This window comes from Cetorhinus maximus, chromosome 10, assembly GCF_964194155.1.
Source record: "Cetorhinus maximus chromosome 10, sCetMax3.hap1.1, whole genome shotgun sequence".
Lineage (NCBI taxonomy): Eukaryota > Metazoa > Chordata > Chondrichthyes > Lamniformes > Cetorhinidae > Cetorhinus > Cetorhinus maximus.
In genome coordinates, this window is record NC_135888.1 from 54,757,914 (window position 1) to 54,783,168 (window position 25,255).

The following is a 25,255-nucleotide window of genomic DNA, read 5'->3' on the forward strand; positions in this document are numbered from 1 at the left end:
TGAGAGAGTCTGAGTGTGTGTGCAAGAGATAGGGTGTGTGTGTGTGAGATAGAGAGGGTGAATGTGTGTGTGAGGAGTGAGTGTGTGTGAGAGAGAGAGAGGGTGTGTGAGAGAGAGAGAGAGGGTGAGTGTGTATGTGTGAGAGAGAGAGGGTGAGTGTGTGTGAGAGAGAGGCTGAGTGCGTGTGAGAGAGGGTGAGTGCATGTGAGAGAGAGAGGGTGAGTGCATGTGAGAGACAGGGTGAGTGCATGTGAGAGAGGGTGAGTGCGTGTGTGAGAGAGAGGGTGAGTGTGTGTGTGTGAGAGAGAGGGTGAGTGTGTGTATGAGAGAGAGAGGGTGAGTGTGTATGAGAGAGAGGGTGAATGTGTGTATGAGAGAGGGTGTGTGTGAGAGAGAGGGCGAGTGTGTGAGGGAGAGAGTGTGTGAGAGAGAGGGGGTGCGAGTGTGTGTGTGTGTGAGAAAGAGTGACGCTGAGTGTGAGAGAGAGCTGGGAGGATGAGTGTTTGTGTGTGAGAGTGTGTGTGTGAGAGAGAGAGAGAGCATGAGTGTTTGTGTGTGAGAGAGAGAAGAGTGGGGTGAGTTGAGAGTGAGGGGAGAGTGTGTCCTGCTCACTCCCAGTCTCAGTATTCTCAGTCACCGTCACCCCCACACTCCAACACATACTCTCACCCACTCCCACAGTGGTGAGGATGAGTAAATGAGCACCTGCAACTGGGAGTCAGCTGGACACACACACACACTCTCACTTTCACACTCGAATGATCACCTTAATTTTAATGAGTAATAAATAATCAATTTATTGTTGTCATTTTTTGGTGCTCAGCAAGTTGCTTCTTTTCATACGTCAGCTTTTTTTTGTTGAAATTCATGCTTAATGTTATGCCAAACCTTATCTTTCTGAAATTTTCTCTTTAGCCCTCCTGAGTGTGAGAAAAATTGAAATGTAGCCCCCGCCCAAGCGAAATAGTTGGACAACCTGAGCTACATGAATGCAACTTATTGTTATTGTTCAAAAGTAATAGCTTTGCTCATGAAGACTTGATCAAGCTCTTCTCTTTTTGAACACTGCTGATGTGGAGTACCCTGTGCATGGTTGTGAGCTACTCTCCAGTTAGAGGAGTGAGACTTGATTTAACTGTTCCTGTTGATGAGTATCACACTGATAGTATGGAAACGCAAGCTGACAGCGGGATAGAGTTACACTGATTTGGGGTTGGGCCTGCAGCTCTCCCATTCCTAATCCTGCACTGAGAGAATACAAAATTCCGTAGAGCTGTGCAAGCACATCAATCTCTCTCGGGTTTGCTGTCTGTGTTTAGTCTGATTTTAAAAGAAACTTCATTCCCTTTGTCAACTAGTGTAAAGTTGACTTTAAAATACTCCAATGCAAAGTCTCATTGTCCTATGTTTAAATAAATACCATTGTGTGTATATTTTAAAATTAAGATCCATCACGCTATCTCTTCCTTTATCTTTGCCAGGATCTCAAAATTCTGCAATCCCCTATCTCAATCTCTTCTCCTTCCTACAAGCTACCCAAGCTCCAACCAATGCTATCCGATTTATGTCATTGTTCCTCCTGCTCTTTTCAACCTGTAATTGTGATACTCAGTGGCCCTCTCAAAGAGGAGTTCTGCTCCATAATTAGTGGCCCCAGACTCTGAAAACCAGCTTTCTGTGGCATTCAAAGTCGCCTGACCTTGTTAGGCAGGTTTTGCTATTGCTTGAGCAATAGGTTAGTTGGAGGCTACATCCATAGGGGAGAGATTGGAGGAAGGAAAATTAACTGGACCAATCTTGCCTAACAGAGACATATGTCGGCTTCAGAAAGACACAATCAATTTCATTGTCCACTGAGTTCAGTCTTTCTGGCTGAATGACAAGAGGGGAATAATCTAAACAAGCAAAATGTAAAAATAAAATATAAATTACAGCCAAATAAAGTTGTAATATTAAACAGTCTGCTTTCTAAATCTCATGTGGTGTGATTGTGTACATTAAATTACAACAGAAATGGACCTAATTTGCTTTTGATAATGTCATCAGAGCATGAACTTAAGATAATTTCCAGACCTAGCACTCCTAAAAACCTGGCAGCTAATTTATCCCGCATTAATATCCAATGTTCATAACGCAGAACCTGCACTGATATTATTCCCCACTATGTCGCTTCCCTCTTTATGTGGCTTTTGACAATGAGTGATGTAATGAATCAGGCAGGTTATGTGACGAATAAGGGAAAAGTTCAACCCAGGAGTCCTGGGATGCAAGAGAAAAATATTGAGAAAAGCTAGACCACTGTACACGCAGCTACTTAATAACCTCCTGATTGGCTTTCATTATTACTCTGTTATCAACTGATAGAACGTATAAAGAAAGATTTGCATCTATATTAAGTGCCTTTCACAACCTCAGGACACCTCAAAGCACTTTGCTACTAATAGAAGTACTTTTCAAGTATAATCACTGTTATAATACTGGAAGCATTGGAAAATATACACTAACATCCTAACATGACCTTCCCTATGGTGAAATATCCGGCCTCCTCACAATATTAGGGGGCACTCAATCTGACACGAATCAGTCAAAGCTTTTATCCCATGGAAGTGCTTGTTGGAGTTCTTTTTCTTTTATTCATTCCTGAGATGTCAGCATGGCTGGTAAGGCCAGCATTTATTGCCCATTCCTAATTGCCCTTGAGAAGGTGATGGTGAGCTGCCAACTTGAACCACTGCAGTCCTTCTGGTATAGGTACACCCACAGTGCTTTTAGGGAGAGAGCTCCAGGGTTTTGACCCAGCAACAGTAAAGGAATGACGATTATAGTTCCAAGTCAGAATGGTGAGTGGCTTGGAGGAGAACTTGCAGGTGGTGGTTTTCCCATGCGTCTGCTGCCCTTGTACTTCTAGGTGGTAGAGGTCACTGGTTTGGAAGGTGCTGTTAAGGAGGCTTGGTGAGTTGCTACAATACATCTTATAGATGGTACACACTGCCACTACTGTGTGCCGGTAGTAGATGGAGTGAATGTTTAAGGTGGTGGATGTGTTGCTGATCAAGCAGGCTACTTTGTCCTGGATGGTGTTGAGTTTCTTGAGAGTTTAAGTTGCACTCATCCAGGAAAGTGTTCCATCACACTCCTGACTTGTGATTTTTAGATGGTCAACAGACTTTGGGGAGTCAGGAGATGAGTTACTTGCTGTAGAATTCCTAGCCTCTAATTGTAAGAAAGATTACATTACACCTCTAAACATTATGCATTTTTTGTTTGTAAATTAAGTGAGGAATTTACATTAAACCCTCTGAATTTCAGAAAGTTCCTCTAATTTTAAGAAGGTTGCATATAGTGACCTCACTAGTGCCAGCCTGAATAAAGGTGATTCACTAATTCTCCTGTCAATCATGCTTGGAGAACACACTATTGTAGCTGGATTGATCCTATGCAAATCAATTGTATTATGTAACTATCCTCTATTCACTGCCTTTTGTTGGCGTAATAAATAATTTCTTCAGGTCATTGACCTGAAATGTTAACTCTGTTTCTCTCTCCACAGATGCTGCCAGAACTGCTGAGTATTTCCAGCATGTTCTGTTTTTAATTAAAATTTCTAGCATCTGCAGTACTTTGCTTTTGTTTTAAGGATTTCAGGAAGCTTGCAAAGTAACTGTTAAACATCCAACATCTATCCTGATGTTAACCACTTGCCGTGCAGGTCAAACAGGAAATACAAGAGTTAAATAGCTGGCAGTCAAACCTACATTTAGTGAAATACATTTCCATAAAATGTGCTCAGTTGAATAGAATTTAAATTCTATTGTCTCCTGTACATTTCTGTAGGCATTTAGTTATGCAGCACCCAGAATGGTAGTGAGTCACACAAACTACAAAGATCCCAGATTCAATTCTCTGTCTATGTGAGTTATTCATTCTGTAACGCTTCTTGGGTTAAAAAGTGGGGAAAATAACTATGGTTCCGCCTCCTGGTCTCTCAATCATATCAGGCTGTGAGGTCACATGCAGGCGCTGACCGTCTGGACTTCCACTTGTTAGAATTTGCCACCGTAATTATGCCTGAACAAGAGGCAATTTCTTAAAGAAACTTGAGGGGAAAAGCAGATGTCGCATTGTTTTTGGCTTTCAAGTAAGCCTGGTCCTTTCCTCACCTAAAATCCACACACTCACTCACATTTACCAAGCATAGATCATTGGATAGTGTCCAGGGATGGGAGCAAGGGTTGTTTTCACCTCCATAGTCCACAGCACTGAGACCGAGTGCAGTATCTCTACCAACATTTCCACTGAGATTAACCAATCAACAGAAATTGGAAATCAAATCAGAGATCTTTTGGTCTGTATGACTTCGTGCCATACCACTTACTGAGTCAGCGAAGAAACTAAGGAACTCTTTCTAAAAAGCAAAGTTAAATGTGCCAAAAATATGTCAAAATAAAATCCTAGTGCATTCTGTCAGAAGTAAGTAACTGTAGATGTGTATCAATAACATACTGTCAAACTTAGAGGGGGGAAATATTGGATTTTCAGTAAATGTCATCTCTTCAATCGATATCAGTTGAGGTCAAAGTTCAGTCTAATGAGGTCATTATAGGAAAAGTGAGTGCATGTTTTGACAGGATATTCAAGCTGCTAATGTGACCTTTGCTCTTGAAAGATGAAGTATTTAAAATTGAAATATATCTCTCCCAGTGGCCTGGTGAATGAAAGCCCCAGTTTCAATCCTCGGTCTGTGCTGAGATTGCTGGTTTCAGTTATGGTGCTGTAGAGGGCCTTGGCTCTATGGGCAAGCAAGGTGAAAAATCAGCCACAGATCCCATCCCTCATCACCATCCAGTAACACCTACTGGGGAAAGGATCAGGTCACTGTGATACATGAGGTCAAATACATTGTCAGTCCTCTCTGTGGATCAGGTCACTAATATAAGGGGTGAGTGCTCTGCCAACCCAGTTTAGATTGGAATCATTATAACCTTCTCTACAGAGTGACACTTTTGGCCAGATTTTGGCTGCTGAGGGAGGTAGCTCGAGTCGAAAAATTTCCCGAATCCCCAGACCTACCTCAGTAAAAAGCAATGCAAATCGTGAGACTTTTGCTTTGGGGGTTGGGTGGGGGATGTAGTCTGGCTTGCCAATCCTGGTAGCAGATGCTAGGAGGACATTGCGGTAGGCAATGCCAAAGAAGGCTGATTAAAAGCCCACCTCGGTTCTCTGGGTCTTGGCCCCACTTAGTTTCGAAGATTTTAGGCCCTCAAGCCCTCATTCCTCACACCCCATCAGCCCCATAGCCTCTCATACTCTCCATGCTGACTGGGGAGATGATGATGTAATGGTATTGTCACTGGACTAGTATCCAGATACCCAGGGTAATGCTTTGGGGACCCGGGTTCTAATCCCACCACAGTGGATGGTGAAATTGGAATTCAATAAAAAATCTGGTGTTGATTGCCAGAAAAACCTATCTGGTTCACTAATATCCTTTGGGGAAGGAAATCTGCCATCCTTACCTGGTCTGCCTACATATGAGTCTAGACCCACAGCAATGTGGTTAACTCTTAAATACCCTCTGAAATGGCCTAGCAAGCCACTCAGTTCTCAATTAGGGATGGGCAATAAAAATGCTGGCCCAGCCAGCAATGCCCACATCCCATGAAAGAGTAAAAAGAAAAAGCCAACTCACCAAGTATCTACCATGGGCAGACCTCAGAAGCCATGGAGGGATGAAATAAAATATACTTCTAAAAATCTAATATAGCTCTCATTCGTGAAAGCATAAAAGCTTTTAAGTCTCCACACAAGTGGTTAATCTCTTAAAAAAACAAACGTATGTTCATACACCTAATCCTTTAATAGTATCTTTAAGCTGTCAATCAACCATGAGCCCAGAACCCCCTGATGAGATAAATGTGGCTTTTGAAACACAGAAAAGCATTCATAATGAATAGTCCTTAGGGAAATGTTAACAAATAACCCAATGAAACTGTTCAAACAGATGCTACATCAGCTGGCCTGTCAATCAAAAAGTGCAGCAGATTTTTTTTTAAACAATCACCGACAGCTGTAGTTTTCCAGAGTGGGGGATTTAAAAACACTTCAGACCATGACAGTTAAACAGACCTTATCCACCCTTCAAGAGCGTTTATGTCTACTCCATCAATTCATGACTCACACACTGCAGGTTTTTGCCCTTGCAGTAGCTAAAATGGGGTCTCTTTGAACTCAGCACTAAGTTCTGATGACCCTGCTGAGTTCGGGTTTCCCTCTTGTGTAAATCATACCTTGCGTCTTTTCCCCTACTGGCAAAAATGTGATCTGTTAGCTGTGGGGACAGGAACTCCGCATCTGGGTCCTGCCCACCATTTTTAAAGATCTGTGAAGTCTTCCCGACTCTGCAAACATCTTTCTCTTTGTCTAGATCGGCTTGCAGTGATCTTCTCCACAGTGGGTGTATACCAAGCCAGTATTCTCTATGGATTCACACATAAAGGCCACAATAAAAAATTAAGGAAGGTCTAGCAGCACCTGTGGTACTGCATCCAGCATGAGTCAGCACCGTCAGGAGAAATGGGGAGAAAATTGGCAAAATTATTCAAGTAGTTTCATTGTACACTCATCCCTTATTGTGCATAGTTCCATAACCAGTGATGTGGACTGCTGTTTTCTAGATAGTCATTAGTTTGAATCATTCTTGCTTTTAAAGATGAATGCTCAATATCTGAATTGGTGTCAAACCATAAAAATATGTTCGCTTTCGTGTTCATCCCCAGAAATGAAACTGTATTAGGCCTGATTGGGAGCATGGAGCAAGCAGCTAGTGAGGCAAATGATTGAGAGTCCTTATTATTTTCCTGTCCAATCAATTTCTAGAAAGCTATGTCTTATTTCCTGCAGTGTATTTGTGTCTCACGTACAGTAGCTGATAGAATCTGTAAGAGGGAAACAAATGGAATCCCTCCTATTTTTATTCACAAATTAATCAGAATTACCTTTTTTGCATTGCAGTATCATACTGCATAGTTAGAAAAAATGTTGCCTTGTCCACTTGAAAAGAGAAGATACTGTTGGGAGGGAAGCTCTGAAAGACATTGATTCAAAATCAGCAAACCTTAAACAGGATAAGATTGCAGTAATTGTTGGTTGTCACAGAGTACTGGATTAAAAGAGGATATTATTTAGATAACTATTGTGGTGCATCTCAATAGCTTCACTTGGTGAACTATTTAGAGGCTAGTGACTGTTGTTATGTAGGCAGTGGGCATAGGTTTCAAAGCAGCCTATATCTTCAAAAGCGTTCACTGTTGTCTCAATTAATTCCTTCACAAAAGAGCTGGATTGATAGTCAGTTGGGAATGGGGTTGAAGAATATAGGGATACATACATATAGTGATTATCAAATATACCATGAAGGTGAAGCCTGTGGTGAGGAGGGGAAAGACTGCAGTTTTAGAGGGGTGATCACATCCACTAGGTAACCCCAATGTTAGTCACCAATAATAGTCCGATGAACCAGCAGTGTGAGCATTCTGTAAGGATTGTGTAAAAGATGATGTTGAAAATTGCAGATTGGCAAATATTTTGGAATTTGCAGATTGAGGAGTGAGAGTATTTATATGCAATTTTCCTTTAGGAAATTAAATTTAGTAAAGCCTGTGATAGGGTAGATCATACATAGGCTATGGATAGAATAGACAAAAGTTGCTGAGTGGCTTTTTCTTTTTTCATGTTGATGATCTTGTGGTCACAGAAAATGTGCAAAGGAGGCTGAAAAATTATGAACTTAAAGGGTCAAATGTTAATCAGTCACATATTTGAAATCTCCTGTCAGCCTTTTGAGTGACAGTGCCACTCATTTACTGGTACAACTTGGATAGATCAGCAGCCTCTGTCTCAACCACAGGGCTCATGTACAGATCTTAATTATTCCAGCATTGGTAGCAGTAGTTCCAGCAGCCTAGGCCCTAACCTGTGGAATTGTCTCCCTGAACCACTCTGCCTCTCTCTCCTCCCCTGGAATTCTCTCCCTAAATCTCTCTACTCCTCACCTCCTTTAAAATCCTCTATAAAATCTACCTCCATGATCAAGCTTTTGGTCACCTGTCCGAACATCTTTTTATGTGGCTCAGTGACAAGCTTTGTTAGATAGTTTCTTCTGTGAAGAACCTGGTTTTGCTTTACTACATTGGAGATGCTCTATAATGTAAGTTGTTGTTGTTCCTTGAATTATCAGTGCACCCTGTCTTGAGATGACTCATTGCCCCACACTCCTCAGGCTCCACCAACATGGCACATCATCTTCCCACAACTCAACTGAGAACATCAACCAGAATAACTGAAACAAAATAGAGAAACGGACATTGAGTAAAATAGAAAGAAAATAATATGGCTTCTTGACAAGCTGCCAAGATTCAAATTAGAAATCAGTCCTGAATTCATGATCAGTGTCAGCTTGTGATGCAATTTTAAAAAGAACTCCCATTGAAGTTAGAAGATGCTGAATTCCAGGGAAATTGACCCACTTTTACCTTACTTAGTAGTCAGCTGTGACAAGTGATTCATTTTCTCAATCAGAAGTTTGAAGGAAAAAACATTGTGAAACGGAATACATGGAGGCTGATTTTCACCTTCACTGCTTTGGAGGTAATCTAACGGGTGAATCATGTGCTGACGCATTGTGACACTTGCCTGATTTCCATCTTGCTGGTTCTGCAGAGGGTGAGAGATCTGTTCCACAAGGTTACCACCCAGGGTGTGAAGGTGAATATTATCATCATGTGGGTAACCAGCAAATCCCCGTCATTATGTGCAAGTGCTTTCTACTGAAAGTCTTGCTGTCTCTCTACCATGTAAAACAGGTAATTTTTGCAGGGCAAAATTGGGACAGGAGGAAACCATTTTTAATTTTTGAACTCATAATGTTTATGGCGATAAGATTGCTATAGAAACATACTCTCCTGTGGGTCTTATTTCCAGAGCAAATTGGCACACATAATAATAGTAAAAATAAAACCCACGCAGAAAGAGCCCACTTTAGATAGTTTCTCACAAGTGAATTAGTTTCTAACGACCATGGCTTCAGTGCTCCCAACCATATACATCTGTCCGCAACACCTCTATAAATAGCTTTAAATCACCAGTGTTTGACATTTGGGACGTGTTCAGTGTTAGACAATTTATAAAGCAGCATCTTTGTAATGAATCCCGTTCCTTTTACACTGAAGCTGGTCACTCAGAAAGGTTATGTTCATCTCTCACAATCTTCAGGGTATTTTCTTTAAAGTTAAGTCATAACATTGATTTCAAAGGTAAAAAATATACCCATTTCTGATGGCTAAATCCCAGGCTGACAACATCAGGGAGATGTTAGTGGCATTTATGATGAGCAGAAATGTCAGTTGGCAAACTCATTTAAACATATAGTTATGTTTATTTCCAAAAATGGTACACATTGAAATAGATTGCATTTTTAAACCATAGTCAGGGACTATCACTCCTAATGAGTACAAAACAAAAACAAAAATACCTGGAAAAACTCAGCAGGTCTGGCAGCATCTGCGGCTGCATTATATTTGAGGACTGTTGTCATGCGTCAGCCTTGATGGTGAGTGTCAACAGGCATTTCAGTCATGGAGGGCCCTGGAGGTGATAGTGTTCCCATGCACCTGTTGACTTTAGATAGGTAGTTCTGGCACAGTCAGGATTGTTTTATTTTTTGTTATTTCATTGCCAGAAGTACCTGGTGCTTCATGCACAGTCAATTGTAGGTGGGGTGTTGCTAGTAGCCAATCCATAACAGTTTTGAATGGAACAAAAACAGTTATCACTATAGAATCAACTATAGAGCAGGCTGCTAACACTGACTGCTGAAGTTTAGTGTGACAAAGTGTTCAGGTATTAAGACTTAGCTGACCAGTGTCCCGGACTGTGAAGCCAGACAATGGCACTGGAGTTAAAGTCCCATTGCCATGGTAATAGGTTAGCTTAGTTAGGCCTGCATAACAGTTAACTGGCCTGTCTGAAAGATTACAAACCACCACTGGGAAACAAAGAGGCAGGAAGATAAATGTTGCAGCATTAACAAGTCTGAAAACACAGTTCCAAACATCACATCATAGAAGGGTTGAGGACATGGGGCAGAACTCCACTTTCTTGCCTGCACCCTGTGCCACTGCCCCACCCAAACCCCGCCCCCCCCCCCCCCCCACCCCAGACCCGACCATAACCCTTGACTGCCTTGTCAATCAAACATCTGTCTAACTCAGCCTTGAATATATTCAATGACCCAGCCTCCACTGCTTGTTGGGGAAGAGAATTCCAAACACTAACAACCCTCTGCGAGAAGAAATAAGTCCTCATCTCATCTTAAATGGGAGACACATTATGCTTAAACTATGCCCCCAGTTCTAGATTCTCCCACAAGAGGCAACATTCTCTCAGCATTAATCCTGTCAAGCCCCCTTAGAATCGTATGTGTTTCGATAAGATCGCCTCCCATTCTTCAAACTCCAATGGGTATAGGCCCAACTTGCTCAACCTTTCCTCATAAAGCAACCCTTCATCCCAGGAAACAGCCTAGTGAATCTTCTCTGAACTGCTTCCAATGTAAGTGTATCCCTCCTTAAGTAAGAAGACCAAAACTATACATCATTCTCTCAGTATGTTCATCACCATTGCCCTGTACAGTTGTAGCAAGACTTCATTATTTGTAAACTCTGACTCCTTTGCAATAAAGGCCAACATTCCTTTTGCCTTCCTAATTCTTGCTGTACCTGCATGTTAACGTTTTTGTGATTCATGTACAAGAACACCCAGATCCCTCTGTACGACAGCAACCTGTAGTCTCTCTGTTTAAATAATATTCTGCTTTTCTATTCTTCCTATAAAAGTGAATAACTTCACATTTTCCCACATTATACTCCACCTGCCAAATTTTGCCCACACACTTAATCTATCTTTATCACTTTGCAGATTCTTTTTATCCTCCTCACAACTTACATTCCTACCTATCTTTATATCGTCAGCAAATTTGGCTACATTACAGTCAGTCCCTTCATCCAAGTCATTAACATAGATTGTAAATAGTTGAGGCCCCAGCATTGATCCCTGTGGCACTTTGCTAGTTTCAGTTTGCCATCCTGAAAATGACCCATATATCCCGATTATGTTTCCTGTTAACTAGCCTGTCCTCTATCAATGCTAATATATCACCCTCAACGCCATAAGGCCTTATCTTGAGTAGTAGCTTCTAATGTGTAACATTGGGAAGAATTTCCCGTTGGCGAGCGGGGGCAGGACCCGCTCGCCAACACATAAAATGACGCGCAGTGATGTCAGGTGGGCGTCTCGACTGTAAGTTTGGCGGGCGCACAGCCGTGTCAGCTGCGCTCCCACCGAACTGTCAAAGGTCTATTAAGGCCATTAACAAAGTAATTAAAGCTGTTAAGAATGCTGCCCATCCAACCTTAAGGTTGTCGGGCAGGCAAAGAGGCCAGGCAGCCTTTGCATTTTTCATGAAACCTCATCCATGGACGGTTTATTAATTACATAATTAATTAAGGGCTTGTTAATTACATAAAATTTTTTGAAAAAATTAATGGACATGTCCCAGCTCATGTGACAGTTTCACATGAGGGGACGTGCCCTTAAATTTTTTTTTTAACCTTTATTCCATTTTTCAAAACTTAACCTAATCTCCCTGAGGCACCTCCATGCCTCAGGGAGATTTCTGCGCTCTTTCACGCATGCACAAAAGGGCGCAGGTCCCGACTCAGGGAATCCCCCCCGCCCGCACAGGAAGCACTCAGCGCTTCCGGGTGTGCGTCACGCTGGGTGGGCCTTAATTGGCCCGCCCATGTAAAATGGCGGTGTGCACCCAATCAGGTGGGCCGATCAGGTTCGCGCTCGCTCCTGCCCGCCCCCGCACAACCCCCCCAACGGGGTGAAATTTCTGCCCATTATCAATTTTCTTTTGGAAATCCAAATGCACCACATCTGCTGGTTTCCTTTTATCCACCCTGCTGGTTATATCCTCAAAGGACTCTAATAAATTTGTCAAACATGATTTCCCATTCACAAGACCATGTTGACTCTGCCTGAGAGTATTATGATTTTATAAATATCCTGCTACTATCTGTTTAATAATGGACTCTAGCATTTTCCCAATGACAGACGTTAGACTAATTGGCCTATCCTGCTTTCTGTCTCCCTCCATTCTTGAACTTTCTTAAATTGATGGTACAAGAAACTAGAGTGAAGCAGAAGCATTAAATGACATTCTAAACAGCTGAATGATGAGCTTGTATTTCTGCTGTGGCTTTGTGCTAACCTTCTCCATTAATATGCAGGATAGAGTGCAGCCACTGATGGCACTTTTTCTGTGTGACATTAGAGCTGCACCTCATTAAACTAGTTTCATTCATTAATTGAAGCCCAATCCTTTCTTTCATTGCATTATGCTTTTCCCTGCTGTTTCATCTGTGATTAATTTGTTCCAAGCTTATATCAAATGCCAACTTCCCAGGCAGTATTAATTTCTTAATTGGGAAACCAAAGTGAGAAGCCGAGGCCCATGGTACAGAACATCACCATGTCTGTAAGGAACATGAGAGATGATGAAGCAAACCAGGAAGCAGTGATAGCGAGGTTGGTTATTAAAACACTGTAGAGTGGTGAGTTTATGGCTGTATCATTGGCCTGCTCGGTATTTTAATCACTGTTCTTCCTGATTTCAGATGCTCTCCATTCTAATGAACTGCATTATATTTGAAGACTGTAGGAATCAGTGGTCAATGTCACGCCCACTGCTGGGACTGATACTTCTCAATGAGAAGGTAAGGCTTCACTGAAAACGCGACATGACCAACAGGCTTCAGTAGAATTAGGTATCAGGTGAGGTGACTGCATGTGTATTTTTCACCCCAGTTTTCCTTACTCTCATGTTGCGATATATGGAATTGTTTAGGGAAACAAAAGAGCATTACAATCAGCCAGGGAGTCTCAAAACCTGGACCATATTAACCATTCTATCCAGAACCTCAATCACTTCTCTCTCCAAGCTCCCAACTGGCTCGCTCTTGAACGCGCCAGTTTTCCCAACTTCCACAACCTCTGCTGGCAGCCTCTATCACTGTACATCTGGTATTAAATCTAAAATATCCATTCACCTTCCGAGCCCAGAGCTTGAGTCCATGCCCCCTTACCTGGTCTGTGATGATATGGTTTTATTAGAGTTCACTTTGACCACTTAGGTTCTCAAATATCTTAATAAAATCTTCACTAAACTTGCTGCTCTACGGCATAAACATTTCCAATTTCCATAGCCTCTCCCAACAGTTCAGGTGACTTGTTGCAGGTATCGATTTAATTGTACCCTGCTCTGCTTTTACAAAGACAAGTGGGGGAGAATTTCTGTAGGGTTGTCCCAATACTTTGCAATAGCTTTAAGATCAGTAGAAATCCTAGAGAAGCATTCGTGACAGAAGATCATGAGATCCCTTTTGGAATTTCAAAAATGAAGATGTCCAGGCTTTACTCACTCAAAGGTTGCCTTGTGGCTCAGCTGGTAGCGCTCCTGCCTCTGAGCCAGAAGGCCCTGGGTTCTAGTCTCATTCCAAGAATTGATGGCCACTGTAGGGGTGCTTATGAAGTGGTTCAACAAGTTGTTATTCAGCTGGCAAATGCTTCCAACACTCCACACCATTCTCTAAGAGAGAAAGGAGTCTGAAGAAACACAAACAAACAAACTCACTCGAAGTGCTCCTTTGGGCACCTATAGCAGGGGTTACTGGATAGGAGAGACAACTCTAGTCCCACTTATGCATTGGACCCCATAGACAGCAAACACAAGGCACTGGCTCTCTATGAGTTGGAATTTCCAGCACCATCCCTGATTGCAAAATTATAGGCCCAAGCAGACAAGGGTGCCAGACTTGCTTGCACTGTAGAGTGCAGCTAACCAAGAGAAATTCAGTGTCTCTCTATCTGCTGTATGTTCATATTCTTATCCACAATTCATCTCAACTGAACCAGGGAAGGAAAAGCATCAACCAAAGCTCCTGCTGCTGATCATTATCCAGTGACTTTTCCTGCAGAGTGCAGGCATGTGAACAGGAGTTGGCTCAGCTATGGTACCCTGCACAATGAAATGGCCACTGTTAGGCTATCACACAAAGAATGGCCCCTTGGATGACATGCTGGACAGTAACTAGGGTCCATGGAGTTGTCCAATGTGAGTCAGTGGGAGAGAAGAAAACAACAAACTGCATAACTAATTGTCTGTGTAATGCCCCTATTCACTGTCAAGCTCCAGTTTCAGGATACATTTACAGTGCATTCTATACTGCTATGAGAAGCCAAAGAGGGCCGTGCAAGGAGCAGCTTAACGTGGTGATTGGAATGTAAATGTGTTTCAGATAAATTCTTTACCTCTACCAAAAAAAAAAGGAAGCAAAGGGATAAGATGAAGATGATAGAAGAGGAGAATAAATGTAAATACAATGTGAGATGTCTCATCATTCACCTCTCTTGAATGACCCAGTTTTGTCATAGCGGATTCAGTATCTTCAACATTATCTGTTTCATGATGATTTGCATCCAAGTGCAATGAAAGATAGCACTACTTTTAAAATGATTAAGTGAGAGATAGAGGATAGACAGTGTTTCGCTATAGTAGGTGACATCGCATTATCATACTTTATGGATCACTGCAATCTTTCACATATTTGGTAGCCTAATAATTTCTATCCTGCGTAAACCAATGAATCATTCCCCCCTCCCAAGTATAAAAAATATCTGATTTCTATGCTTTGCCGTCATTCTTCATTGGATATAAATAAAATAGGCTGTAATCTTTTTCCTTTTCAAAAGAAAGCAATCCATTATGATTAACAAAACTGTTTGAAGTTGTTAGTGTTTCTCACAAAATGCCAGCCCTAGCCTCAGCTGCCCTAACTCCAAACAAGATGCAAGGAAGGTCAGAGGAGAATGTGACAGTAATTGTTGTTTGTACCTATGCCTGAATCAGGCCCAAGAAATTAGTGTTTTAATTTTGACGCATCGGTTTTTCTTTAACAACGGTTTTCAGAAGCCCTGGATCATTATCTCAGACACTAGCTGATAGAGCACTGCAACTAAGTCAGTAGTGATGAGAGTACATCCCACAGGGCAGGCTTGCCATTTCATATGCCTTTGAGTCTCTATCCACAGCATCCCTGCTGGTGGGCTGTTCAGAAAATGACTCAAAACTATCTTTTTCTTGTGTGTAGTGCTTTTCCTGGCCCCACAAAGAAAATCTGGCCCGCAGCAGCTTATGTCCACTGCTTCTCACCCTCCCCGACCCAGTGCACACTATCAGTTGCCCTATGTATGAGCATGCCATTTCCTACCCATACCAAACAGAGAGCTCTGTCAGAGTGCCAGAATGGCACATACAATTCATGCAAAATGGTGCCAAGCATCTGAATGACTGTCTGTTAATGCCAAATGTTAAAATTGCCCAAACAAATATAATGGTTATAGTTTGCTGTCCTAATGACTAAGTTAAGGAATTTACTTCTTTAACGTGGTACCGCGAAATGCAGATCAGAAGTCCCAAAGTTGAATCCTGGTCTGTGCTAAGTTGGCTGATCTCAGCAAAGGCACGTGGACTACAGTCAACTAACGATTACCATCCAGTGGTCTATGGTGGAAAGCTTGAGTGTATATCATTGAATGAAGTTCCTCTCTAGGCCCTTTTTTATTATTCATTCATGGGATATGCGTCACTGGCAAGGCCAGATTTTACTTCAGTTTTCCTTCGCTATCGCAGATGGCTCTATCTCGCATGTATGTTGTGCATTCTAATGTGGCTGTGGACCTGCATGGCTCTCCACAGTGCAGGCAAAGATGAATCGTCTGATTTTGTTGGGTCTGCCCAGTTTTTCTAGCTTGCCTTTTGTCCTTAGCTGCCTGTATTCTTTGCTGTTCAAAGGAAACAACACCGCTACTTGAGACAGAACCACCTGGGGAGCATTCTAGTGCATTCTTCTCAGACATGCCACATTTCCTGAGGTTCAGGAAGCCCTTGAACCTTAATCTCCGTCTATCTCTAAGGTGGTGTCCAAGTTTAAGTTGTGAACACATGACTACCTTCGGGATTTTATCATTAGTCATCAGTACTACATGTCCCTTCCATCTGAGCTGGGCTCCAATGATAGAAACATAGAAACGTAGAAACTAGGAGCAGGAGTAGGCCATTCGGCCCTATGAGCCTGCTCGGCCATTCATTATGATCATGGCTGATCATCCAACTCAATAGCCTGCTCCCGCTTTCTCCCCATACCCTTTGATCCCTTTTGTCCCAAGAGCTATATCCAACTCCTTCTTGAAAGCAGACAATGTTTTGGTCTCAACTACTTTCTGTGGTAACAAATTCCACAGGCTCACCACTCTCTGGGTGAAGAAATTTCTCCTCATCTCAGTCCTAAATGGTCTACCCCACATTCTCAGACTGTGATCCCTGGTTCTGGACTCCCCCACCATCGGGAACATCCTTCCTGTCTAGTCCTGTTAGAATTTTATAGGTTTCTATGAGATCCCCCCTCATTTTTCTGAACTCCAGCGAATATAATCCTAATCGACTCAATCTCTCCTCATATGTCAGTCCCGCCATCCCAGGAATCAGTCGGGTAAACCTTCGCTGCACTCCCTCTATAGCAAGTACATCCTTCCTCAGATAAGGACACCAAAACTGCACACAATGTTCCTCCAGGTGTGGTCTCACCAAGGCCCTGTACAATTGCAGCAAGACATCCCTGTTCCTGTACTCGAACCCTCTGGCTATGAAGGCCAACATACCATTTGCCTTCTTTACCACCTGCTGCACCTGCATGCTTACCTTCAGCGACTGGTGTACAAGGGCACCCAGGTCTCGTTGCACATTCCCCTCTCTCAATTTATAGCCATTCAGATAATAATCTGCCTTCCTGTTTTTGCTACCAAAATGGATAACCTCACATTTGGTCAGCCATTTCTTTGTTCCCCATTATAACTTCCCCTGTTTCTGACTGTATGGGACCTACATTTGTCTTCACCAATCTTTTTCTCTTCACATACCTATAGAAATGTTTACAGTTAGTTTTTATGTTCCCTGCAAGCTTACTCTCGTACTCTATTTTCCCCTTCTTAATCAATCCCTTCGTCCTCCTTTGCTGAATTGTAAACTGCTCCCAATCCTCAGGTCTGTTGTTTTTTCTGGCCAATTTGTATGCCTCTTCCTTGCATCTAATACTATCTCTAATTTCCCTTGTAAGCCATGGTTTGGCCACCTTTGTTGTTTTACTTTTGTGCCAGACAGGAATGAATAATTGTTGCAGTTCACCCATGCGCTCTTTGAATGTTTGCCATTGCCTATCCACCGTCATCCCTTTAAGTAACGTTTCCCAATCCATCATAGCCAACTCGTGCCTCATACCATCTTAGTTTCCTTTGTTAAGATTCAGGACCCAAGTCTCAGAATCAACTATGTCACTCTTCATCTTGATGAAGAATTCTATCATATTATGGTCCCTCATCCCCAAGGGGCCTCGCACAACTAGATTGCCAATTATTCCTTTCTCATTACACAACACCTAGTCGAGGATGGCCTGTTCTCTCGTTGGTTCCTCAATGTATTGGTCCAGAAAAACATCCCGTTTACACTCCAGGAATTCCTCCTCTACGGTATTGTTACTAATTTGATTTGCCCAATCTATTTGCAGATTAAAATCACCCATAATTACAGATATTCCTTTATTACATGCGTCTCTAATTTCCTGTTTAATGGCATTCCCAACATCACTACTACAGTTTGGGGGTCTATATACAACCCCCACTAACGTTTTTTGCCCCTTAGTGTTTCTCAGCTCTACCCATACAGATTCCACATCGTCGGAGCTAATATCTTTCCTCACTATTGCGTTAATTTCCTCTTTAACCAGCAATGCAACTCCATCGCCTTTTCGTTTTTATCTGTCTTTCCTAAATACTGAATACCCCTGGATAAAAGCAAAAAACTGCGGATGAATACCCCTGGATGTTCAGTTCCCATCGCTGGTCACCCTGCAGCCATGTCTCAGTAACCCTGACTATATCATACCTGTTTACATCTATTTGCGCGGTTAATTCATCCACTTTATTGCGAATGCTCCTCGCGTTAAGGCACAAAGACTTAAGGCTTGTCTTTTTAACATTACTTGTCCCGTTCCCACTATTTTTCACTGGGGCCATGTTTGATTCTTGCCCTTGATTTCTCTGACTATCACCTTTCTTATTCCGCTTTCTGTCTTTTGTTCTTGTCCTTGATTCCTCCTCCTCTCACTCCTTGCACACGTTCCCATCCCCCTGCCATTTTAGTTTAAACCCTCCCTAACCACTCTAGCAAATGTTCCCCCTCGGAAATCAGTCCTGGTCCTGCCCAGGTGTAACTCGTCCAGTTTGTACTGGTCCCACCTCCCCCAGAACCGGTCCCAATGCCCCAGGAATCTGAAACCCTCCCCCTCACACCATCTCTTCAGCCATGTATTCATCCGATATATCCTGCTATTCCTACTCTGACTATCACGTGGCACTGGTAGTAATCCTGAGATCACTACCTTTGAGGTCCTACTTTTCAACTTACTTCCTAACTCCCTATATTCTGCTTTTTGGACCTCATCCCTTTTCTTACCTGTGTCGTTTGTCCCAATGTGTACCCATGTCCTCTAGCCGCTCTGAGACATCCCTGACCCTCACACCAGGGAGGCAACATACCATCCTGGAGTCTCGTTTGCAGCCACAGAAATGCCTATCTATTCCCCTTACAATTGAATCCCCTATAACTATTGCATTCCCACACTTTTTACTCCTCCCCTGTGCAGTAGAGCCAACCGCGGTGCAATGAATTTGGCTGTTGCTGCTTTCTCCTGAGAGGCCATTCCCCCCCAACAGTATCCAAAGTGGTATATCTGTTTTGCAGGGGAATAGCCACAGGAGATTCCTGCACTGCCTGCCTAGTCCTCTTGCTTTGCCTGGTGATCACCCATTCCCTTCCTGCCTGTGGACTCTTAGCCTGTGGTGTGACCACCTCTCCATAGGTGCTATCCACGATACTCTCCGCCTCGTGGCTGCTCCACAGTGTCCCCAGCCGCCGCTCCAGCTTCAAAACCCGGGCTTCCAGGAGCTGTAGCTGGAGACACTTCCTGCACACATGCTGGCCCCGGGAACTGGAAATGTGCCTGGCTTCCCACATAGAGCAGGAGGAGCACACCATGGCTTTGAGCTCTCCTGCCATGACTTACCCCTTTAAATTAAATTAAACCTTTTGGAAGATGCTTAATATCAATTACTCTCGGGCCTTTCTTCCCTGCTCGTTGTTACAGATGAGTGCTTCAATTCCAGACATTTATGCTCTTTGAATTACCTCAGACTTGGGCACTTTGTCCTTCCATTTGATCCCATGATGTTGTGAGTGCATCTCCTGTGGAACCTATCCAACTGCTTAATATGCCTGAAGTAGTTAGTCCATGTCTCCTGGGCATATAGGAGGGTAGATGTTACCACAGCTTTGTACACAGCAGGTTTTGTTGTAAGTTTGATACCTCGTTTCCTCAACAGTCTCTTGTGTAAACAGGCAAATGCTGAGCCTACTCTGTCAATTCTCACCTTGCTGTCAGTGCAGACAGTTCTGGAGACTGTGCTTCTGAGATAGTTGAAAGTTATCTACAGCCATCAGGGTTGTGTTATTGGTAGTTACAGTAGGTGGGTATAGTCAGAATTTGGTGGTTGGTGGAGTATCTGTCTCCCTTGAGCTGATAGTTGCCCCATGATCGTCAACTGCTTTTAAAAGAACAGTCCATGATCTTTTGAAGATCGTGCTCACGGTGTGACACAAAGGCACAGTCATCAGCAAACAGCAGCTCCTGTATCATCATCTCTGATACCTTAAGGATTTCAGTCATCTCAGGCTGAAGAGATTGCCACCTGTTCTGAGTTCGATGTATATTCCATCAACATTTCCATCAAGCGCCTCAGAAACATGGCAGCAAAGAATATACTGTAAAGCACAGGGGCTATGAGACACCCCAGACCACTTGTTGCATCAAAGGGTTCAGTGAATTCAGCAGTCAGCGACTCTGGCCGTCATTTCATCGTCAAACTGCTGTATAACTCTATTAAGCAGAGAGCTTCAGGTCTGTGCAGATCACCACAGCATGAGAAATTTCTATAAAGCTCTGAACACTGTGTATGATCCTCACACACACTGCTACTCATCTGTTCTCAGCACTGACAGGGAATCTCTCCTGACAGGACGGTTATCAAAGAGCACTGTGCCAAGCACTTTAGGGGTGTTGAATCACCCATCCACTGTAAATGGGGTAGATAGACAAGCTTCCAAACTGGCCAAAATGTGAAAACCTGGACAGCAAACCCTCTGTTGTGGAGGCTGATAAATCCTTCAGATCCCTACCCTCAAGGAAAGCTCCAGACTTAGACAAGATCCCAGGAGAAATTTTCAAATCTAGGGGACCCCAGCTAGCCATCAAACTCTCACAATTTATCACAGAATGAGGGATCAACAAACCATTCCTCAGGAGCTTAAGGATGCCACGATTGTTCACTGGTACAAAGGAAAAAGACAACATTTGGTGTGTGACAACCACAGAGGAATCTCACTGTTTGTGATAGCTGCTAAGATTCTAGCAAAAGTTCTACTCAACAAACTGGTAAGCCATATAGCAGAATATGTAGTGCCAGAAAGTCAAACTGGGTTCAGGAAAGGCAGAGGCACTTGTAACATAGTCTTCACCCTTTGGCAAATACAAGAAATGCCACAATCAACAGATGAGACTCTACTGGGCCTTTGTTGACCTGAGAAGGCCCTTGACACAGTGCATAGTCAGGCATTGTGGAAAGTCTTAGTCAAATTTGGATGTCCAGATTTATTACCCATCTTGAGGAGTGGTGAGTCACCATCCTGAACCACTGCAGTCCGTTTGGTATTAGTACACCCATAGTGCTCTTAGATAAGGAGATCCAGGGTTTTGACCTAGCTATAGTGATGGAACAGCGATATAATTCCAAGTCAGGATGGTGTGTGACTTGAAGGGGAACATGGTGGTGTGCCAATGCACCTGATGCCCTTGTCATTCTGGGTGGTAGTGGGTTTGGGAGGTGCTATTGAAGGAGTCTTGCTGAGTTGCTGCAGTGCATCTGCCTGTTGCGTCATGGGGTATAGGTGGTGGGACAAAAGGCTTACTTAACAGGAGAGGCTAGTGACACTGAAGAAGTATCTAGTGCAGACCTGAAGTTTATAACCTGGATCCTGAATGAATCTAAAGTTTTCCCCTTAATACCCTACCTAGAAGACCATCTCTAATGTTAATCATTATTTGCTTGAATTAGTCCTTCCTGGCCTGTGTTACATTGCCAAGTGACCATTTTTAGACGATGTCCCTTGTTCAGATAAGCCTCACAAATGATAATGAGCTCTAGCCTTGTATTTCACCCCCACACCAACCTAGTGTTGTCACTCATGCCGATAACACCCAAGTTGAGTATCATTCCTATTGATGATGCAGTAACATGCTGTACCTTATGGTGAGTTCTTTCTTGTTATCAAGGTTGTACAAATCTATTCAGGTAAATGCGGTAACAAGGCTTTTTTAGAGAGAAATTAATGAATTTAATGATATAAATTAACATCTGTAGCATTGCAATGATTGATAATCCTTGCACTTAGTTGAAAATTATCATCCCAATATTTAATCAGGCAATTTCTCCAGCCTGGTTAAACTGCAGCTTTTATTGCAGTCAGCCCATCGGCTCCCAGTTTTGCAGGAGGGAAATTGTATCTCATTTTGTCTTCACATATTTAGGATGCAGAAGGAACTGTTCAGGAACAAAACACTAACATAATGTTCTCCTTGATTTGCAATATTGTAAGTAATGATTGTGGGACTTTGCATAAGCATTTAGCCAAACAATAAAATTGTTTATTCCCTTTTTAATTAGTGGATCACATTAACAGATTACCCATCTGAGATTCAGTCCAGGACATTTTATACTAGCAATTAGGAATGCTGGAAAGAGTACTTTTAATAAGTGCAAGTCATACTTGAACTACAAGCTCTGCTATTACTGTGCGACTAGAAGGTGTCATTTTATTGATCTGCCCATTACAAACAGCAGATTACAAGGCATTCCTGTTCCAATTCCAAGTATTTTTTTGACGTTTGCAGCGAGGTTGCCACAATGATTAAGTTTTTAATAAAGCCGCAGTTTTCTGCCTTAGAAATTGAAGGACAGTATAAGATGCTTTCCTTCCCTTAATAAAATTGAAACAACCAATTGCCCAATTGCACCTGCCTAAGTTCTGCTTCTGGTCCATCAACCATCACTGTTTCTTATACCCCAGCTCATGAGGGAATATTGAAAAATAAGTGCAAGATTGGAAATTAATTTGACTGACGACACTGTGCATTACAGATTCTGTCAGAGCAGTAAAGCTTTATATTTCAATTTAGTAATAAGGCAATGTGCTATGATTACATGCTATGAACTATCTTTACTCCTCTTCTTCCTCTTTTTTCTGCCAGTTTGTACTCCTGCCCTTCTGAGAGAAGTGTTGACCCCCATTCTGGGTACAGATGCACTCTAGTTCTTTTGTTTGTTTGCTGTCACCAGAGCCTTAGTGGGGCTGTTGGCATCATCTTGCTTCTTCTCTGGCTTTCTTCAAGCTTCCTTCAATCCATGTCTCAATGTTATCTACCCATCCGATTTTTCTTCTTCCTCTTCTATTTCTACCCTCAATTTCTCCTTCAATTGTTGCCAGGACAAGGCTGTTGTGTCCATATGTCCATACTTGGCTATCTTTTTCTCCCTCTACGTGGACTTAGAACTGTTCTGATTCCTGAAGTTCTACTCTTGACCTAACCCACTCATTTGTGTTTCTGTCCATCCATCTGATTCTGAGCATCCTCCACCATGCCCACATTTCAAAAGCTGTTATCCTCCTCTCAGCCTCTTTCTTCACAGTCCAACCCTCACACCTAGAGAGTGCAACACTCCACATTAGTGACTGGAATAGATGTTTTTTCAGCTTCATGCTTTTGGACTTCCAGATGCTACTTAACTCACCGGACATGTTTCTTGCCGTATCTCATCTCACCTGGATTTTGTTCTCGGATGTAACTTTGGTGTTTATCGTCGAACCAAGGTGCTAGAATTTTTCCACTCCATCTATCTTGATGCTTCCAATCTTGACTTGTCTATTGTCATTTAGAGCCATAACATTGGTCTTTACCTAATTTATGGTCAGTCCAAAAGACGCACTGTGTCACAGTGATGCAGCCACATCTCTCTGCTAACTCTGCACCATCCTCATTATCTTCCCACCCACAGCATTAAGCAGCTTAGGGGACAGAAGGCACCCTTCTCAAATTGGAATCGGTTTGTATGTCCATCATTAATCTGACGACTCCTGAAGCACTTCTGTTAGCTCTTGTATTAGCCGCACAAGGTGCTTGGTACACCAAAGTCTATAAGTGTCTTCCATAGAGCACATGATGGACAGTGTTGAAAGCTTTGGCATAGCCAATGAACATAAGCCAAAGCTGAGTTTCCTACTTATTTTCACATTTCCCTGTGAGATTTCTGAGCACAAGCAGAGCATCAGTTATACCCTTTCCAAGAATGAAACCAAACTGCTCCTCTGGCACTTCTCTGTTCACGAGGAGGTGACTCTCAGCCTGATGAGATCAAGTAATACTTTAGATGCATGACTGATGAGACTTACTGCACAATGTTTTGGACGGTCCTGTGTGCCTGTTACCTTGGGCATCGTGGCCATCTCAGATATAGTCCGCCGGCAAGGCTTATCACCTATTTTGATATATCTCATCATAGTCTCATCAATAATCTCTTTCATTGTAACTGCTGCTGTTTTGCTTCCCGCTTTTAATGTTACCACTCATATCTGATCTTGTCCTTCTGCCTTTTCACTCTTGATATTCTTTATAACTTTTCTTATCTAATTTTTCAGTACCTCAGGTTCGAGTTCTTTTTTCTTCCAATCTTTGTTGTTTATCTTTGCTGGTTCTTCTTCAAACAGTTTCCTACAGTGAATTTTCAATCTCAACCTGATCTTGTCTTTATCGTGTAACAAGTCTCCGTTTTCATCCTTTAGTATGTGAACATAAACAGCGAATGCCAACACACTATTTATTGGGGGAGGGGATTCAAGGACATCACAGTTTTCTGCAGGACAGCAGCAACATAAGCTGTCTGCTGGCGAAGAAACCTGCAGTGGCATCTGATGCGACCAGGCCCAGGACCCTCATTGCTGTCATGACAGTGGATCACAACCCGAATTACTTACAAGCATATTGAACTTTTTGAAGAAAACATGTAATTTTTTAAAAAGGTCATACAAGCAAACGTTGGCAGGGACTATAAAGTAACCACTTTCTGGAAAATTCCTATGTGGATTATACTTGACTGACTAGCCCAAAGAGGCCCTGGAGTGTTGTACCTAAAATGGTGTCAACACCCACTTCAGACAGAGACACTTGAAAGGGAGAGATGCAGTGCAGAAGACTGAACTTAAATCTCATGTGGTTGCCGAGACAATGGAGATTGATTGCCACATCTCAACAGAAACCATCTCCTGTTGAGCTATATCTCAGAATGTGGACATGTTCTGAGTTGAAAGAAAGCAGATTCTGGGCGAAAGACGTGTTTGTTTCTCCCTTCCAGGAATACAGAAGAAAAAGGGTTAAAAAGCCAGCTGTAAACCTGATTGGTGCGTTCTAGTTCTGGTGTGCTATGAAGGTCACAGCAGAAGAATAGCAACTAGGCATCCCTGCAGCTTGCAGGTAAATGTTTCTTTCATCTCTCTCTCTGTGGCTGGAGGCAAGTCAGTAAAGCATCAATCAAAAAATGAGACAGGACAACTCCTTCAGCTAACCTGCAGAACCAAGTATCTCCAAACCAACTGCTAAACTGCTAGTCAGATCTACCAGAATCACCCAACTTAATGACCACAACGTATCACCATCTACTCCTCACGGACAAGCCAAAGGTTGATTCGTATATCTTTTTTAACTTTTATTTTTGGGCTCAACTTCTCATTTCTGATCTGTGCGTATGTGTGTCACATTTTTATCTTTTTTCTGGGGTTTTTAGTAACTGTTAAACTTACTCTTTCTTTGACTCAAGAAAGCCTGAATAAATTGGCTCCTTCTAAAACATAAAACAT

The 25,255-nt window shown here is 42.6% G+C and overlaps 1 protein-coding gene across 1 annotated transcript in view; it reads left to right on the forward strand.

The window, feature by feature from the left end:
• Window positions 1-25,255, forward strand: part of LOC144685323 (ran-binding protein 17-like) — a 947,082-nt gene that overhangs the window by 909,434 nt on the left and 12,393 nt on the right. The window contains exon 26 of the mRNA XM_078549733.1: window positions 12,738-12,836. Coding sequence (XP_078405859.1) covers window positions 12,738-12,836 — 99 coding nt within the window. The remainder of the gene's footprint in view (window positions 1-12,737; window positions 12,837-25,255) is intronic.